Source organism: Petaurus breviceps, unplaced genomic scaffold (genome assembly GCF_028583685.1).
Source record: "Petaurus breviceps papuanus isolate PSGF00001 unplaced genomic scaffold, PetGlider_PUasm1.0 186, whole genome shotgun sequence".
NCBI classification, from domain to species: domain Eukaryota; kingdom Metazoa; phylum Chordata; class Mammalia; order Diprotodontia; family Petauridae; genus Petaurus; species Petaurus breviceps.
In genome coordinates, this window is record NW_027185798.1 from 46469702 (window position 1) to 46488809 (window position 19108).

Consider the following 19108-nt stretch of genomic DNA (forward strand, 5'->3'; position numbering starts at 1 on the left):
GGTCACTGGCAAACCTCAGTCGGGACACTTCCCCCCCAGGACTCCCACCCCCACCCATCCAGGCCGAGGCCCATTCTGCCTCCGCCCCCCCCCTTCCTCCCCCCACCCAGGGAGGGTGGGGCGGAGCCCGCCACAGTGGGGTGGGGGGAGGGCGGGAAGTCCGGGGCCAATGGGCGGGGCCTCGAGGTCGCGAACGCACCTCCTCTCCCTCCCCCTCTTCCTCTCCCCCACCACTCTCGGCGCTGCCTCGAGGGTAACCATGACAACCCGAGGCCTTGACGCCCAAAGGACGCTCCTCCGCCACCTGAAGTCGTGAAGGTGGCGTCCCCTACCCTGCTTAGTGAGGGTCCGGTGGATACAGTACCCAGCTTGGCGGCGTCTGCGCAGGCTCCAGACTCCTGACACAACGGACGCCCAAAGGACGGGGGGGGGGGGGCTGAGGGCGGGGCGGGAACAGACGAAAGAAGTTTTTCTAATTTCGGACGCTAGTTGATGATTTTTGTCCCGTCGGGAGCGCCGTTCCGTGGCTGTTGCGCCAGGCCCACTGAAGCCACGTGATCGCATCACGGGCCAGAAAGGGGGAAGTCACATGATGCGACGCCCCGGCCGCGGCCTGAACTGAATCAGCTGTCCCGACCCGAGATGGAGGCGACCCTGGAGCAGCACCTCGAGGACACGTGGGTAGTGTGGACCCGGGCGGGCCGAGCACTTAGGCGGCCTCCTCGAGGCCTGGCCCAGGAGGGAGGGAAGGGGGGCGGCGCTTAGCCGCTCCAGCCAGCGGGTATCCGTGCCCGCAGCCCCGGCCCCCGGTGGGGCTGCGGCACCGTTTCCATGGTTCGCTCCCATAACCTCGGCGTCTGGTCTGTGTTAGGATGAAGAACCCGTCCATCGTCGGCGTCCTGTGCACGGACTCGCAGGGGCTGAACCTGGGCTGTAAGTAGCGCGTTCGAGGTGGAGCGTGTGCCCCGACCTCGGGGCGGGGGGAGTCACGGGCACTCACGGCCGTCGCCCCCATTCTGGTGAAGAAGGGAGGACAGACGAGTCCGGCTTCACGGCCGTCCGTGACTTGCCTTCCGTGTGCTGGGCGCGCTGGGGACAGGAAGGAGCCCGAGGATGCCCAGCTCGGACCAGGGAGGACCAAGTGCAAACGACCGGATAAAAAACCCCAACGGTTTAAATGGAAGGAAACCCCGGCCGAGGCTCCACCTCGGAGGGCTGGCAGATAAAGCCCCCTGAAGACGGCTTTCTGGAGGGGAGGGGCGCGGAGAGGAAGAGCCTTTCAGGCCGGGACCACCTCTGACCAAGCCTTCGTGGGGGGATGGGGTGTCCCAGTGAGAATGGCCAGAAGGCCGAGTCTCCGGGCTTTAGAGGACCTCTGGCCCCCTTTAAGGAGGGAGACGGTGGGTGTACGTACTGAGGGGCAAAATGCCCTGATTGGCGTGTGTTCTGTTACTGCTGTTGAAGATAGTGCTCAGAACGTGGACATTGTTGCACTTTATCCGGGGAGAGAGGCCTACATCTCCACGGTGTCTCCCTGTGCTGTCCTCGTTACTAAAATTTCCACTACTTAAAAAATCTGCGGTTTGTTGTGTAGCTACTCGTTTCACTGTAGGAAACACTGGCCTTTTTTCAACCTAGGGCCGAGGATTTTTGTAGAATTGTCACTGGAAGAAGTCAAACCACGTACCTGACCCCACCACTCATTGTTAGATAATCTCTAGGGGAACCTAGATGAAGTCTTTTAACTCTTCCACAACTCCACCCACCCTGTCTGCCCTCCTTTGCTTCAGTCTGGGAGGAAGACACAGCCTTCCACTCGTCTTCAAAGAGTGGGTTTGGTCAGTCATTCCCTAATTCTAGCCTTAGGTGGTTATGTAACTAGGGATTATTTGGGAGATTACTTAGGACTGGAGATAACTATTCCCCATCTACTGACTTCTTTGCTTCCCCCACCCCCAGCTTGTCTGACCCATCTTTTTAAAAGTTTATTTGCCTCTGCCTTCCCTACATGCTGTCATCCTTTTTCAGTGCCAAACTCCTTGAGAAAACTCTCTGTACTCTAGGTCTCCTTTCTTTATCAAACAGTCATTTCTCGACCACATATAATTGGGCTTCCCCCAGGGTTACCAAGGATCTCTTTACCTGCTGAATTTAGTGTCCTTTCCTCAGTCCTTCTGTACCTTGATTTCTCTGAAGCTTTTACACTAATGATTGTTCTTTCTTGACTATATTCTCCTTATTTGGATTCCTTGGCATTGCTGTCTCCTGGTTCTTGTCAGTCCTCATCCTGTGAAGTGTCTGCCTTGCTGAAATGCCATCCATCCCCTACCTCCTTCCAGTGTTATTCTGATCTCTCTTCCATGTACATGTTCTCCCTGCTTTCATCTGTTCTGTAGGTTCAATGTATCTCTGCACTGAGGACTTTCACACCTGTGTTTCCAACTCTGATCTTTTCCTAAACTCTGTTTCTACATTATCAGTTGCCAGCCTGGCATCCCCTGGATGTATGATGGTTTATTGCAAACTTTACTTGTTCAAAACAGAACTATTATCTTCATCATGAAACTGCTTCCCCCCCAAATTCTTCATCCTTGGTGTTTCCTTGTCTCTCCCCCTCACCAGTCCTGCCTCTTGCCAACTCTTGTTGATTCTGTTAGCCCTTCTCTTCACTCTGGCCCACCCTAGTTCAGATCTTATTGCATCTTGCTTAGACTTGTGAATTGTAAGTCTCCTAATTAAGTCTCCCTGCCCCCAGGCTCCATTCTCCTCAGCTATCAAAAATTGCTTTTCTAATTCAGGTCTGATCATGACACTCTCATCAAAAATCTTGTGTTTCCCCATTGTCTAGAGCATAAAGTACAAACTCCTTAGCCTTGAGCCTCCCATAACTGACACTACTTTATAGACACCTTGTTTGGGCCCCAAAACATCCTTGTGAAGAAAACCCTGCAGGTCTTATTATACTCCCATTTTATATATGAGTAATCTGAAATTCAGAGTTCAGTGGCTTGCCTGTATTCAGTTAATGTGTAGAGGTGTCTGTCCCCTGAATCTTTGTGTCTCAGCCTGGCTTATCTTTATTGCCTTGTTTCATTATATTCTGCTTCATACGCTCCATATTCCAGCCATTCTGGCCAATTATCTATTTCCAGAACTTGGTATGCCATTTCCCATCTATGCTTTTGCACAGCCCACCCCCAGTGCTAAGAGACTCCTTCCTCATTGATGCCTCTTAGAATTTTTGTGGCTGCTTCTTCTGTGGTTCACCTCTGATACCTACTTCAATAGGAGTCCCATCTCCCCACCATGTTAATGTTAGTGTACCCTCCATCTTTCAGTTCCATGTATTACAGTTGTGTACCTGTCACAAAGTAAGCTCCTTGAGGGCAGGGACTTTGTTTTTTCTAGGATCCCTAGCATAAGGCCTTGCATACAATAAGTGCTTAATAAATGTTTAATTGATTTGCCACAGCTAAAAAAAAATGGAGCCAAATATCCTTTTGATCTCTCAAATGAGTTAGACTGGCTGAGACTACAGCAAATATTCACCAAGCCCTAATTTGAAAACTTTCAGGCAGGTGTTCATAGGAAGATAAGAAAAATACTTTTGTGAGGTTGGGAATTTTGCTGTTTTTTGATGGAAGGAGGCTCTATCAAGGAAAATTATGCCAGGCTGCTTAAGAGGATCAGTGAAGCATTTTTTTAAATGCATAGAAGGTAAAACAGACAAGCAGGACAGCTTAAGGAAAACCAAGCTGTACTTAAGATGCAATTTATGGTTTATGTTTAATCCTCTTTATTCTATTTTCTATATGGAAATGCTCCTTTTATTTGATATATAAAAGTTCAAAAAAATGTTAATACTTTTGTAAAGGCACCTATAAAGAAAAGGTGAACCATTGCTAGGGTTGTGTAGTCTCTGAGAAACTGAGATTGTGAAGGCCTTGGCAGCACATTCCATTTGTTTCCATTAAAATAACAGTAGTACCATAAATGTTAGCACTGTAAGGAACTTTAGAAGTCGTCCATTCATTATACAACTGAAGAATCTGGGACTATGGAGAGAGATTGTTATTTGTTCATGGCTACAGGGCCAGATAACACCACAGTCAGGACTAGACCTTTAACCCATGCTTGAGTACGGTGTGAAAAATGTGTTTGGAAAAGATACTGATGCAGATTTGGGGTGGGGGTTAAAGGGTTAAAGTTACTTTCTAGATTCATTTGCCAAACTTATTTAGGATTCAGATGCCTAAATTCTGAAACTTGAGTTTGTGTCCCCAAGAGGCTTCTATCCAGTCCTATAAAACAATAGTCCCTTTGGTTTATGTCTTAGGCAGCACATCAGCAATAAATCCACATAATCTGTTGTTGTGACATGTCTATTACCTGGCTTAGTTTCAGACACAATTAGGATATCCTTGCTTCTTGTAGCTGCTAACATATTTCAAAGAAAACTTTTTTTATTATCGTTGGTTTGTAGGACCTGAGGCTTACCTATTATCCCAAGACTGAAATAAGGCATCAATAAAAACCCAATGTTACTAGCATTAGTTAATTTAGGATGATTTGGACTCAGGAAATAAAAAGTCAGTTTATTCTAACCAAGAAATAAAGTGCTTCCAGAGCACACACATTATCAAGGTGAGTGGCCTTATTGATGATCCTAGACAAAGGGCTTTAGGGGACATATGTGGTTGAGTTTAGTAAATGAAGTCAAATCTCCCTCAAGAAATTAACTTGTTTTATCAGTCTCTTATTTCAGTTGACTTTGCATGACTGAATCTGTGTGACTTTCAGAATGATTTGAAATACAGCTTTCATCCCCTTGATGGAATGGATAGTGAAATTTTTTAGGGCAGAGCTTACCAGTGGCCCTTTGTTTAAGGACTGACAGTTACCTAACTTGATTGTGCAGATATAGCCAGTGGTTAGTATAGACGGCAGTAAGTCAAAATGTTCTTTATTGAATTGGAACTCTACGTATCTGTTATTATCCTCATCCCAAATAGCAGATGCTTAGTTTGGAGCATTTCTGTGTCTTTCAGGCCGTGGCACCCTGTCAGATGAACATGCTGGGGTGATCTCTGTCCTAGCCCAGCAAGCAGCTAAACTAACCTCTGACCCAACAGATATTCCTGTGGTCTGTCTAGAGTCAGACAACGGGTGAGTATTTACAGTTAGGTTTTAAAATACCTTCCCTTCCCACTGTTGATGAGAATGTTTCAGTGCTATCATTGGGCTGATTGAAAAGATGCTTTTCCTTATGTCTTTTAGGGGAATTTATGTGTTCCTTTGCATAGCTTCCCAAAGTGGGCAATACCACCCCTTTGGGGGCTGTTGAATAAAAATAAGGGTTCACTTAACCTAATGGGGAGGGGTGCTGAATAATTTGTTTTATTTTTAAAGGAGGGCAGTAGGCCAAATAAGTTTGGGAACTTCTGTTTTAAAGCAAGGGTTCTTAATCTTTTTGTTTTATGAACACCGTTGGGCTGCCTGGTAGAGCCTATGGATATGGATCCCTTCTCAGAATAAGGTTGTTTTTTCCCTCCTACATTCATAATTGAAGGAAGTGGTCAGTTTGGAGCCTAGTGAAACTTAAAGATGGAAATTTTTTTTCCCCATCCAAATTCACAACCCTCCTAAAATCTATTTACAGATCCCTTGGGACATTAACAGCTTCAGCTGTAGAACCACAAATATAGCAAATGGATTGGTAGCTTTTACTTATGCCCAGTACTAGTTTTGTTAATCCATTATGACTTTAAACAAATCTCAGAGCCTCAGTTTCCACATTACATTAACACCTTAAGAGAAGTTATAGAGACTAAAGATAGATTTGATAGTACATTGTTTAAATGTAGACCTGATATTCCCTTGAGCCAAGAAATGAGTAGCACAGAGGGGAAAAAAAAAGTTATCCTAAAACATGTCATTTTGCTCTGTGACGTGTACCTAATTATTTTAAAATGTGAAGTCCCAAGTATCTTAGCTGTACTTGTGAACTGCTGTTTCCCAGTAATGAAGCAGATAGAGTGGTTATACGGTCATTAAGTTGGAGACCAGCCAGCCTATGACATCACCTGTTTGAATAAACATTATCAAATTTCCTCTGCTTTGCCTTTCAGGAATATAATGATCCAGAAACATGATGGCATCACCGTGGCAGTGCACAAAATGGCATCTTGACCTCTCAGACCTAGTCTTCAAACAATTGTAGAACTCAAACCAATCTTTCCATCTCATTTCTCTTATCCTGCTCTACTTTTAAGTACCAGTACTTAGGTCAGCCATTAAATGTAATACTTGCTTCTTTCCTGTTTATTATTTTAAAGTTGCCTTTGATAAGCATTTAGTGAGAAAGGGTAATAAGGTTTTAAGGCACCTGTCAAAATCAAGTTGTTCTGTATTGCTGGACTTTGGGTATGGTCAATAAACATAGCTGGAGAAAAGCACTGAGCTTTTCCTAGATTGTATAAGATGTCTATTTCACACTGCCTATCCAGCATAGGATCAAAGTTTTCTTTTTTTAATATATATATTTTTCCTTGTTTTCACATTATTTCTTTTTAACCTTTTTTTTTTTTGCAGGGCAGTTGGGGTTGTGACTTGCCCAAGGTCACACAGCTAGTGTGTGTGTGTGTGTGTGTGTGTGTGTGTGTGTGTGTGTGTGTGTGTGTGTGTGTGTGTGTGAAGCCACATTTGAACTCAGGTCCTCCTGACTCCAGGGCCAGTGTTCTACTTACTGTGCCACCTAGCCACCCCAAAGTTTTCTATCTTTTAAAAGACTCATAATCCCAACTATATACCTTTCCAAAATTTCCTAAAGCCCTGTCTTCTCCGCAAGAGTGGTGTGCAGTAGTGGGGGTATGATGGTGAATTAACCTTAATTTCACTAGCTAAGGACACTTAGAGGTAAGAGGAAAATATTTTTAGCTTTCTGTTAAAATAGTAACTTAATGAAAGTAAGGAATGTGTCCTAAGTTATATTGTACTTAATACATAACCGTGTATATAAGCAGGAGAGTAGATACTTGATCTCATGCAAGTGAAATTTAATCCTTGTTGGCCTACATTAAGAGTAGCTATCACCAATATTAGGAAGAAATTGTAACTTTACAGTAAGAGAAAATATTTTTCTAATATACTTTCATGGCAATAAATATTTATTAAATGCCTGTTTGCAATTTGTTAGGAAGTTCTTCCATATATCAAGCCATAATTTGGCCTTCTCCATTTTCCAATCCATCCATGCTAAGGCTTTCCTCTGGATATGATTTGTGTAAGACACATCTTCAGACATTTGAAGATGGTTCCAAGTCCTCCAAGCATGCCTCAGAACATTCTAAGTCTTCACCGAGTTTGCCTTCTGGAAGCACTTCATTTCTTGTCAGTGTGTCTCCTAAATTGTGGGACCCCCCCCCTCCCCCAGAAGCAAATGTCACCTCCTTGTTCTTGGTGTGGTCCAGACAGTACAGACACTGCTAACATAGCCTGGGATAACACGGGACAGGAATGCCACACCTGTTTATCAACACTGAGCTATTTTCTCTAGCCCTGTTCCCATTTTGTCCTATGGTAGTTAGGTTTTTCTAATCTAGGTGAAGGATTTCACATTTATTATTAGCAAATGCCGGCATATTCTATTCAGTCCATCATTTGAGTTTATTGAGATATTTCAAGCCTATTGTCTTACCATGGAGTGTGGTGAAAAAAAATATGGAGTCAGGAAACATGAGTTAGTGTTCCATCTTAAACACTTAACTTGCATGCATTACCTACTTCAAAGGGTTGTTATAAGGGACATTTTTTTAAGGTGTTAAAGAAATATGCCTTACATGGTTCTTCAGATCATTTAAACATTTGTGTGCCAACTATGTTAGAAGCAATTGGATACTTCAGAGGATCTGGGCTTCTGTCAGGGTGGGTAATAGTGACATCGACATCCTACTGTAGTCCAACCACCACAAAGCTTCCATCACCCTGGGACCAATTTGATTATGAGCCTGTCCACACTTAAACCAGGATAATACCCAGTTGGTAAATAACACTAGGCCCACAATCTTTAAACCTTTTTAGCTCTTGCCAGAACTTTTATTTTAGCCAGCTGCATCTTCAAGAATTCAAGGTCACCTTCACATCATGATAAGGTACTGAAGTATTACTTTACTGGGGATGCCAAAAGAAAATGCCCATTCATGCCCTTGAGGATCATAAATCCTGCTAAGGAAAGAATGTCAAGTAATTAGGATCCATTGTACAGTATGGAGGAGGCAAGGAAGAGATCCAGAAAAAGGGAGGGATAATACTGATCAGGAAAGGATTTTTTGGAGGCGACACCTAACTGAATCTTGGAAATTATGTTTTTGACAGGGAAAAAGTACATTTTGGGCATGGATGGGTTGCATGAACTATATAGAGGATGACTAAGTTCAGGGGTGAGAAAGGAAATCTGGAACTACGTTGAGAAGAGCACAGAATCCATCCAGGGGGGTGGTAAAGGAAAGCTGGTATGACAGGTGGAGACAGCCTGGTTTTAAAATGATTGACAGCTTGGTGAAAAGGATGGCTGGGGAGGGGCGCCTGGAGTAAAAAATGCTAGTTAGGTTATTTCATTCCATGTAAGATATGTAGAGGCAGAGTGAGTGGAGAGCAGGGGCAGATGCAAGGACCAGCTGCACTTGGACAACTCACTGTGGAGAGTGGAAGGAAGAGGCAAACCTGACATGAATCTTTTAAGGGTGGGTAATGGGGAGAATGGTGGTGCCATCAACAGAAATATGGCAGGCAGGTTCATTAATGAAGATAAGTTTTGGACATAATCAGGGTTGAGGCAGGCCATCCATGGAGATGTTCAATAGGTAAACATTAGATAGAGGGCTAAATTGGAGTATGTGTGTGTGTATGTTGGGGAGTTACTTGTGAAGAGCTAATCCAGACATTATGGGAAAGAATCAACAAGCACTTACTGAACCCAATGGGTAGGGCACTGTGGTAGGTGTTGGCCACACTTAAGACTTGACAGGAAAATGAGCCTACCAAGGAATGGGATCTGTTACTGGAGGAAAACCAGGAAAGCAATGTCACAAAAGCCAAGGGGAAAAGAATATAAGAGCATGGAGTAAGCAATGTAAAATTCAAGAGTTAGAAGTGATCACATTCTAAACCTCATCATCACTCAATAGTTGGCTAGGAAGTCATAAGAACTGGGGTCAGGCCGGAGAACTGATATATAAAGGCTAGGGTGTTTGGCCTTCTGTATCAATACTGAAAGTCCCAAGAATGAAAACAAGGATAAAAAGAGAGAAAAACTCAACCACAAGCTCCAAGTAAATTACGAAAGGGATTAGCCTGGAGGTAAGGATGAAGAGGACATGAATTTAAAAGGAGGCAAGTCCCACTGCAGTGGGAGAAGAATAAGTTCGCTTACTTTCCCGGGTCCAAGAAGGGGAGGAGGGAGTGAAGGAGAGAACGAGTTCCCGGAATCTTTGGAAAAGACAGTAAGGGACTTTCAGAAGAAACCCAGAGGATGGAAGTTTCTAAGATTAAGAAGGAAAGGGTGGTTGTTTACGATAGAATAGGGCTTGATCACGAAGGTCTGGGGCCAGGGCAGGATAGGTTGAGCTGAAGGCAGGGATGAATGCTAAGTGGCCACTAGGGAAAGAATATTTGCTTGGATCAAATGACAGACCTTGCCCCTCCCTTCAGGAAGTAAAGTCCATTGGGAACCAAGCCTGCTTTTGCTTAGTCTGCTCTTTTTTCAGGCTCTTATAAATGCTCACTTTTGCTACGTTTCACAGCTAGCTGACGCAAGAAGCTGCTGGAGAGTAAAAATTCAAGACATGGTATAATTTGTTTTTCTTCTTAAACTGCCTTACTTGATGAGGCTTTCTTTCCTGAATTTCACATCGAAAGGTAAGATGGAAATGAAATTTTGTGCTTCATTTGACTAATAGTGGGGATATTCCCCCCCATCACAGTTCACCAATTTAGGCATTTGGGGTTGCCAAATGGACTGGGACTGTCATACCTGACAACCACCACCTATTCTGATCTGTGGAGAACTAATAATCGAATCCATGCCAATACAATGCATTAACTAGGCCCTATTCTAACATCTTTAAAAGATGAGGGGCTTTCTGGAAATGCCTTTAAGGTGCCTCGGTCTTTTTGGAGGCTGGGAGAGGGCCAACTATTAGACTTTATTAAGGATATTAGTGAGAAGAGGGAACCTATAATTCATCTTTGTAAGCACTTCTACACAATAGGTGCTAATGGTTTAATGAATTAAAGTATCTCCCAAACTATTAACATCATGAGAAAGTAAGAGGGAATTGGTTTGATCAGACTGATCATGGGAGAATGGGGTGTAAAGGACCACCGTGTCAATAAACTATTCTCTTCATTCAACCAAGGGAGGACTGATCAGGGACCCCTCCCTCAAATAAGTGAGAATTTCAAGAATGCCCTAAGTTGATGGGTCAAGGACTTTCCAGTTGGTCAGACTTTTAGTTGTACAACTTGATTGATCCCTATCTCTATCCCACAAACACACCTTAAAGTTGTGAAGGTCAGATAAGTGGGGTTAGTGTGATTCTCAGGGACCAACACATAGTCAATTTTGTTTAAAAAAAAAAAAAGATAAAACAAGACTAGAAAATTCTCAAAACTGTAAAGTTAGTGTAGACAGAGCAAGATTTCTTAGATTTAGGTCACAGCACTAAATAAAAGGAAGCAAGCAAATTAGAAAGGTAGTGGTTTTTTAAATTAGTAGACTGCAAAGTACCCCTAAAATGAATGGGATTTAAAAGCTCACTTGAGTCCAAGAGAGACTTAAACTACTAACTAGGAAATGGGCACTTTCTTACAGGATTCTCCTACAAGTGAGAGAGAAGTGGAAGATTCAGTTGTCATGCTGAAGGGGACAAAGTCACATCCTTATACTGAACCCCTTGATGGAGGATGGGGATGGATGATAGTGTTTCATTTCTTCTTGGTAAAAGTTTGTGAGATTATTCTTTCTCCTTCCTACCAGAATATCCAAACCACTATAAACTGCTTTACTCTACTTTATTGGCAGTTGGGACATGGGCATATCACACAGTAAGTAGGGTTGGTCCTTTAAGGGACGGGGCAAGGATATTGATAGAAAAATTACTTCTGTGGCAAATGCCCATTCCTGACTCCCTTCCCCAAGTATGTATGCAAGTAGGAGAGACCCTAGCACAGGACACGCCCACATCAAAGAAGGCACTGTGTTCTATGAGCAAAGCAAAACTGCAGTAACTCAAAAGAAATGTGAAATGTGCAAATTTAGAGATATCTCCATTCCAAATGTTCATATGAACTATTTGTGCCCAACCTGTGGTAGAGCTTCCCAAGCTTTGTGTAGTCTGGCTGGCCATAGCCATACACTGCACCTTGACCCCAACATAAGTGATGTTATTTTGGTCCTCTTCGAGGACAATGGACCAGCTATTCGAGATAGCAGCACCCATCAGAATGGAAAGGGGCACAGAGTAGCTGAATTCTCTCGCTTAATGAGATAGATTAAGATTCATCATCAATATGCAAGTATTTGTAACTTTCTTAACAAAAAAATAAAAATCTACTAGGACACTGACCTTTCCCCACCATTGTTAAAAAGTAACTGGACTTCTCTCATTTCTACAATTAGTCTACTCCCTTTCCCTCAAGGAGCTTTGTGAAGGGAAGAAAAGGTGGGGAGGGGCAGGTTGACCCATGGAGCGGTGGAGAGGGGCAGACATGAACCTTGTCTGGATGGTGGCAGAGCCCAAAACTGTGTCGATACAACCAGACAAGTGGAGCTTTACTGCCATTCTTAATGGCAGCCACTCTTTACTGTGTACACCATTTGTGTAATGGTGTTGGTAATGGGAAAATTAAGGGAGGCTCCAGATGATCTCCATCTGGCTTTAGGAAACAGTCAGAACATAATACTCAGGTCCTCACACTGATCCCCTCAGCCCAGCCCACCAATGAGCAGACCATGTGTCTTCTTGTTCAGTCGTGTCTGACTCTTCATGATCCCATCTGGGGCTTTCTTGGCAAAGATACTGGAGTGGTTTGCCATTTCCTTCTCTAGCTCGTTTTATAGGTGGAAAAACTGAGGAAAATAAGGTTAAGTGACTTGTCCAGGGTTGCACAGCTATCAGGGTCTGAGCCCAGATTTGAACTCAGAGAGATGAGTCTTCCTGATTCCAGCCCAGTATTCTACTCACTGCACCACCTGGTTGCCCACAATGTGTCTAGAAATGAAAAAGTATCCATGGTGGATACCAGAATTTTACTATGCAAGGTAATAACCAGCTAGATATCATATATCTCTCCTAAGGTCAGAGGGAAATGTCCTCAGAAGTCAGCAAGTAGAAGAGGTATTCCTTGGGTGGGGTCCTCAATCAATGTGCACTTATTAGGCACCTACTCTATGAGCTAGCATTGTGCTATGTCACCTGGGAATACTATAGAGAGCCAATTTCAATACCTATATTCTACTGAGAAGAAACATGTCCAAGAACACAGGGCACATGCTAAATAAGTATTCACTGACGGGGTAGAGACATACAAAATAAACACCCAGGAGATTCACAAATAATGTAGTGATGAGGGCAGGGACACTATAAGCTGGGGGTGGAAAGAGAGGATGGGGAACGGTAGAGGCACAGGGCTATGCAAAAGCACGGGGGCTGGAGGTGCTGTCCGTGAGAAGCCTCAGTAAGAGCACTCTGGTTAGAACCTGCAGCCGCAAGGCCACGTGTGGCCCTCTAGGTCCTCAAGTGTGACCCTGACTGTATCCAAACTTCACAGAACAAATCCCCTTAATAACAGGATTTGTTCTGTAAACTTGGACTAGGACTCAAGTCAAAATGCCACCCCACGGCCCTCAGAGGCTGCAGGTTCCCCACCCCTGCTAGAACATATGGTCAGTGTATGAGGCAAAGTAACCTATAATCGGCCTGGAGCCAGACTGCCAAGGACCGTTTGTCCTAAGCAGGCGAGGGCCAGGGTCAAACCTGCACTTCTTTTGGCAGCTGGAGGGAGAACTGGCTCATTGGAGACGGGAAGGGCTCGGGGAACAACTGAGAGGCCTTTGCTATATAGTCTGGGAGCCTCACAAGATGCTTGGGAAACAAAATGTAAATTGCCCTTAGAAGAAGCCATGTCCCAAAAGCTGATTTCACTCATTTTCCTCTCTGGTGGAGAGATTTTTTTTTTCAACATAAGATGCAACAATTTAACTTCGTAAGTTGCATGATTCTAACAACAACAAAAAAAAAAATCAAGAGTTTTCCCCCTTTCCCTTGCCACCTTGAAGGAAGGTTTAAAATTAGCCTACTTGGAAAATAAAAATACTTCCCATGAAAACTTCTCCAAAGACATGTTACTGTTTGTGGCAGTAAAATGGCTTTCATACTGCCCGGTCTTTAAGGAGGTCACTGACCTCATCTTCAGATGATTAACACCATCAATTTCCCAAGAAGGCCTTAGCGGTACCTCTCAAGATTATAAGAGGGACGCCCATTGGGGCCTCTCCAGCTTGGGAACCACACAGGGAAGCAATGTGTCAAAAAACACAGACCGTGCCACTGGAAACGAGGAAATGTGTCACAGCTGCCAACAGTAGAAGAGAAGTTGCTTACTGATAAAAACCCGACGAGTTCTTCCAAAAATGGAAGGACTGTCTTTGGCAGCTGTTCCACTTGGTGCTCACTAGCTGAACCACCAGAGAATGGGGAAGGACGTTAAACTGAGAATCAAGGCTATAAGACTGCTGGGATGAAATTAAATCCTCACCTCAGAAAGAGCTGCTAGGGCCAAGCAACAGTGGCTCTTGGAAGTGTGTGGGAGATGCTCAGTTAACTATCTTATAAAAAAAAAAAACAAAATGAACAGGTGCCAAAATGCTTGGACCAAAACTCTGAGCAAGAGGGTACAGAGACGCTGGTTTCCTCAGAGCTGGACTCAATGCAAGCTGACAGCTGAAGGGAAGCATCTTGGGAACAAGGGGGCCCAAATGAGACATATGGCATCATCTTAGTATTGGTGAGGAGGGACTTTTGGTTCACGGAGCATCTTTGGATCTGGCCCATTCCCTTCCTCTTAATCTAGTTCTGGACCTAGCTCATCCATCTGTACTGTCTATCCAAAACTGCCATACAGACAGCCCAGCTTTATAGGTGAAAACCATCCAAGAGTGCATATTATGATCTGGCCAAAAGGTGTTCTTCATGGACTTGAAGCTCAAAAAGAAGCCAGTGTTAGACCTTTATATCTGAGTCACCTGTTCCTAAGATAGCTGAGGCCAAAGCTGTGGGGAAGGACTACTTTAAAAGATGAAGTAAGGGGCGGCCAGGTGGCTCAGCGAGTAAGAGCACCGGCTCCAGTGTTGGGATGACCTGGAGATCAAATCCCGGGCTCAGACACTCAGCACCACACCCAGAAATAACTGGCCGTGTAACCTTGAGCAAGTTACTTAACCCTGATTGCTTAAAAAAAAAAAAAAAAGATGAAGTAAGGCGAGGCTAGGTGGTACAGTGAATGGAGCACCAGCCAGGATCTGAGTTCAAATCCAGCCTCAGACACTTAACACAAAAGCTGGCCGTGTGACCTTGGGCAAGTCACAACCCCAATTGCCCTACTTTTCCCCCTTCCTCCCCCCCCCCCAATGAGGTATAATTGTAAATTGGAGGTAGAAAATACCATACTTGGAGGTGGTCAAGTCCTTTCCCATAGGATAGTTACCAAAATTTTAAGTATAAACTTAACCTGGCATTGCAAGGTCTCCATCATGTAGCTCCAACTTACTCCTTTCCCCACCTCATGTCACCCTGTTCACTTTCACATTTTGAATCTCAGTCAAATTGTGTTGCTGATTTTGATTCTCATTCAATCTACTGTTACTGTCAAGGATCAGTTTACTTGCTATGTTGTCCATGGAGTCTTTCATAATTCCACTCCAGCCAAAATAACCTCAATCTTCATTCTGGTTTGTATCAGTTTTATCCATGCACAGTTCACATCCTGAATATTACAACACTGAGTTCTTTGCGGACAGACTTGCTTTCATCTTCTAGGGACAATAATAGGTATTAAAAAAGGGTCTGCTGAACTGAGTGCAAGTCATCTTAGAAACCAAAGGTGAAAATATTTTTTAAAAAAGGGGGGGGTGTTTGGGGGCTAAAAAAAAAAGGCTATCAGATGTGACAATTAGGAGGTCGTGACCCTTAAGAGTTGTTTCAATAAAGTGATAGTGATGGAAGCCATATTTCAAGAGAGATGGTGAGGAAGTATGGGCAATCAAGTGTGGTCTTTTAAAAAAAATTGGCAGTGAAGGGGAAGAAAGATTAGTTGCTAGCTATAATGAGTAGAAGGGTGAAAGGAAGGTATTCAGCTTGAGAAGATCTAAATATGTTTATTGGCAGATGAAAAGATTCAATGGAGAAATTATTGGAGCCATGACTTAAGAGGGAGAGAAAATGGGTTCAAGGACATAGATAAGGTAATTCAGCCCATTTTGGGGGGAGTTTTGAGACTCCTCACATGCCCTTGCACCTAGTTTATCAATGTCCTTCCCCAAAATGTGGCACCCAAAATTGAATCCTTTACTACAGGTAGGGAAATTCTTCTTCCTCTGATTTGGGAGGGAAGGAAAACAGAACTGATAAAGGTGTTCAGGAAACTCTTATCAGAGTCCTCTGTTCTAGACAAACATAAAATCTCAGAGTTCAAAGCTACTTCAGAGGCCACCTAATGCAACTTGTACCTAAACAAGGTGCTCTTCTATAAATGTACCCAGAAGACAGGGACCAAATCATCTGAAGTAAGTGTGAGGCACAGGTATGCAGTTTGAGGTTTTGAGGAGAGAGGGAATGGTTTGAATACAGGAAGTCACTTCAGGGAAGGAGTGGCCAGATGTTACTGGGCACAGCCACGAAAACTGAGACGGCTAGGTCCATAAACAGTGTGCCACCCAACTTGAACTAGGTGCTCACTGCGGCTGAGCAATTCCTAACCATCACACTCCCCTGGGCGGCTGTTCTGTTCATCCTCAAGCCCTAACGCCATCCCTTCCCATCACCTCTTCACCCATGAAATCACTACATAACCACTTCTTTCCAAGACTCAACTCAGATATGCCTCCTCAATGAATACTTCCCTGATTTCCCAACACAAAGGGGTCTTTCCTCTGCAAAATTCCTACTGCGCTTTGGTGCTTTTTTGTATTCATTTGCTTTCCGTTGTTACCAGTGGATATTCCTTATGCCCCCTGTAAGCCGTCTGAGCACATGGGCAATGCTGTTTTTCATCTTTGCGCTCCTAGAGCCTGGTGCAGGGCCTTGCATACAGCCACTGCTTAGGGAACACTCAATGGAGAATGTGGCTGAACCAGGGAGGGAGGGAATCCATCTCCTGTAATAAATAATTTCCATATATTGCCTTACGGTTTCCTGATAAGAACTCTGAGGTAACTGTGTAAGTATCATTTAGAGGAGCAGGATACCATAGTGGACAGACTGCTAGACTTGAAGTCAAGAAAACAGTTTCATCTCAGATACTCTACCACTGATAGTTCTGTGACTAAAAGCAAATTACTTAACTGTTTTCTACCTCGTTTGTAAAAGGAATTAGACCTATAGTGCCTCTCTCACAGGGCTATTGTAAAGACCAAACAAGATAAAAGTAAAGCACTCCACATTGTCTTTTTTTTTTTTTTACTAATTTTATATATTGATAAATGCTTCAGGAGTTAAATATACCTTCCTGACCAGGTACAGGGTGTCCCTAAAGTCTGGACACAGAGGAAAATGAATGAAATTTTCAACATTTTATTTAATTAGTATAAATTTTAGCCATGACAATTTCATATGGAATAAAAGCTTTCATTAGCTATTGGGTACTAATTCCCATATTAATGAGATTAATTTAATTGATGAGATTTCCTATGTCTTCCTATGAAATCTTATTTTAGGGACACCCTGTACAATGTTGCCTCTGACTACTGTAAGTAATTCATAATGTGACTTGGGGAGGGAGAGGGGGAGAGGGAAAAAATCACTTCTTGTGAAGAGCACAATGTCAGATGAGAGTGAGGTGATCAATATTCTACTCCATGTCAAGAATTTTCCATGTGGTACTGTACTTCTCAAAGACACTCTGGGGGAAACAGATGAGGGATACAAGGCTAGCAGGGCGACCTTGCCAGCAGCTGAAGGATTCTTGGATCAGAGGGAACAGAGGTTGTCTTTTGGCCTTCAAGAAGGGAATATATCACTCACCCAAGGGTGGAAGGTTTTCTAAAGGCACTGTCGGTCTCTTATGTCAGTCCTTACAGTTACCAGCAACCAGACTGTCATAGATTTAGAGCAATGATGATTTGCTTCCTTTTGTAGTTATTTTTCTAGCCTATTCTTTGTGCAGACATGTCTAACACATAAACAAATGCAATTTACCCCTCAAAGTGCAGAAAAAAAGAAGGGGAAAGAAACCCTACCCAACTTTATGCATAGTGAGACTGAAACCATCACATGTATGCCATCATGGTCAATCTCTAGTCAGTGCAGAAGACAGGTGAATGTTGCTGTGTAACATGATGGGTTAACAAGATACATTCCCTTCCCTACTCACCCTCAGAGCTCAGTGATTATCCAAGAATTCAGAGATAAAGCCAGAATGAAATCAGTCTGGGCAGTGTTCAGCAGCTGACAATGCTAGAGAGTTTATCTGTCCCTAATTAGCTCAGCAGACACAAGTCTGCTAGGGAAGAAATGCTGAACCTTCACCAGGTAACAATTTGGATCAACATCACCTTTGGGCTAAATACTATTCTTCCTTAAAAGATAACTGAAAAGGGAATCCTCTTATCTTAGGACTGAGCAAGATAAAAAATGAATGCCTAAGTTAATTTACAAAATTAAAAGAACTCAGAGCCCCAGGACAGAACCCACCATATAATTTACAAGCAGGAACTAGTCCTCAACATGCCCCAGATCCAGAGCTGGAAGGGATCTCCAAGAACACATAGGCAGCCCTCTCATTTTACGGATAAGTAAGGGGACACACAAAGAGGCCTTTGCCCCAGGACACAAAGCTAGTCATTGACAGACCCTCTTACTCTCTATCCCTGAGCAGTACTGATTCTCACAAAGGCAGAAAATCAATTTAATGATGAAGGACAAACTGGGAGCTAGAACCTCTAGAGGGAACAGCCTGGGCTCTCAGGGTCCCAGGCCACTGTGGCTGGAAGACAAATCTGAGATTTAAATGTAATCCCTGACTCCACACATGAGGACACTGAAACCCAGAGTGCTTAGCTTGAAGACTGAATGCCGCTTCCACCCTGCAGACGTATATTCCATTTTCTTCAGGACAGAACACACCAGCTCCTTCACCTGTCTCTCATGACACAGTTTTGAGTCACCTGTTGCCCTCCTCTGGGGACTGTGTGAAAGCCCACCCGCTGACCTGAACTATCTGGCCTGCTCTGACTTAGGTAAACGTGCTTCTCATGGGACTGACCAAAACCTTCGCCATTTTCTTCGTGGTTTTTCAAGAAGAGTTTGGTGGCACTTCAGAGCAGACTGGATGGATTGGATCTTTATTATCCTCGCTCCGCTTCATTGCAGGTATTAGACAAGTAGACAACTCCAGGCCTGTTTCAAAAGGTATGTGCCCCATGCCAATCAGACAAGGCTGAAGGAAGATACTGGGAAAGGGGCCTTTAACCTTGGAAACCTTGACCAAACTCCACACTGACATCTAATCCTTTCAAGTTGAGTCTTCATCCCCATGCCACTGGGTGCCCAATTTCAGTGCAGACCCAACCTCCAGAACTACTGATTATGCCCCAGGGTGACAGGTATCTTTTCCAAAACTTGCAAATCAGGTAGAATTAGCATGGTTTAGTGGGACAAACAACTATCAGGTCAAGTATTCAAGGTCTACCTCTCTAATATACACACAGGCCTATGCAACTGTCCTCCCCCCCATCCATCACCACCTCCATCCCAAGAGATGGACCTGATGCTGTAACACAGAACAACACTCAAACTTGTTTGCAGAACTACAGCATTGACACTGAATTTTCACT

At 43.8% G+C, this 19108-nt stretch overlaps 2 protein-coding genes across 3 annotated transcripts in view; both read left to right on the forward strand.

Moving 5' to 3' along the window:
- The first annotated feature begins 520 nt into the window (after nt 1-520).
- Nucleotides 521-6479, forward strand: LAMTOR5 (late endosomal/lysosomal adaptor, MAPK and MTOR activator 5). Its single transcript, XM_069090406.1, has 4 exons — nt 521-677; nt 872-933; nt 5049-5166; nt 6129-6479. Exons 1-4 carry the CDS (start codon nt 643-645, stop codon nt 6187-6189), a joined length of 276 nt encoding a protein of 91 aa, XP_068946507.1. The 5' UTR covers nt 521-642; the 3' UTR covers nt 6190-6479.
- A 137-nt stretch (nt 6480-6616) lies between these two features.
- SLC16A4 (solute carrier family 16 member 4) overlaps nt 6617-19108 on the forward strand; it is a 39841-nt gene continuing 27349 nt past the window's right edge. Inside the window, exons 1-3 of one of the 2 annotated variants that reach the window (XM_069090405.1) lie at nt 6617-9915; nt 10871-10996; nt 18512-18683. In XM_069090405.1, coding sequence (XP_068946506.1) covers nt 10913-10996; nt 18512-18683 — 256 coding nt within the window. In that variant the 5' untranslated portion in view covers nt 6617-9915; nt 10871-10912. The remainder of the gene's footprint in view (nt 9916-10870; nt 10997-18511; nt 18684-19108) is intronic. The other variant, XM_069090404.1, reaches the window with a different exon arrangement.

What these genes read in the sequence shown, in the direction of transcription:
- LAMTOR5 (XM_069090406.1), top strand. Translation starts at nt 643, where the DNA reads ATGGAGGCGACCCTGGAGCAGCACCTCGAGGACAC. An exon ending in GAGCAGCACCTCGAGGACAC is followed by an intron (nt 678 to 871) that starts GTGGGTAGTGTG and finishes GGTCTGTGTTAG; the next exon opens with GATGAAGAACCCGTCCATCG. An exon ending in GCAGGGGCTGAACCTGGGCT is followed by an intron (nt 934 to 5,048) that starts GTAAGTAGCGCG and finishes TGTGTCTTTCAG; the next exon opens with GCCGTGGCACCCTGTCAGAT.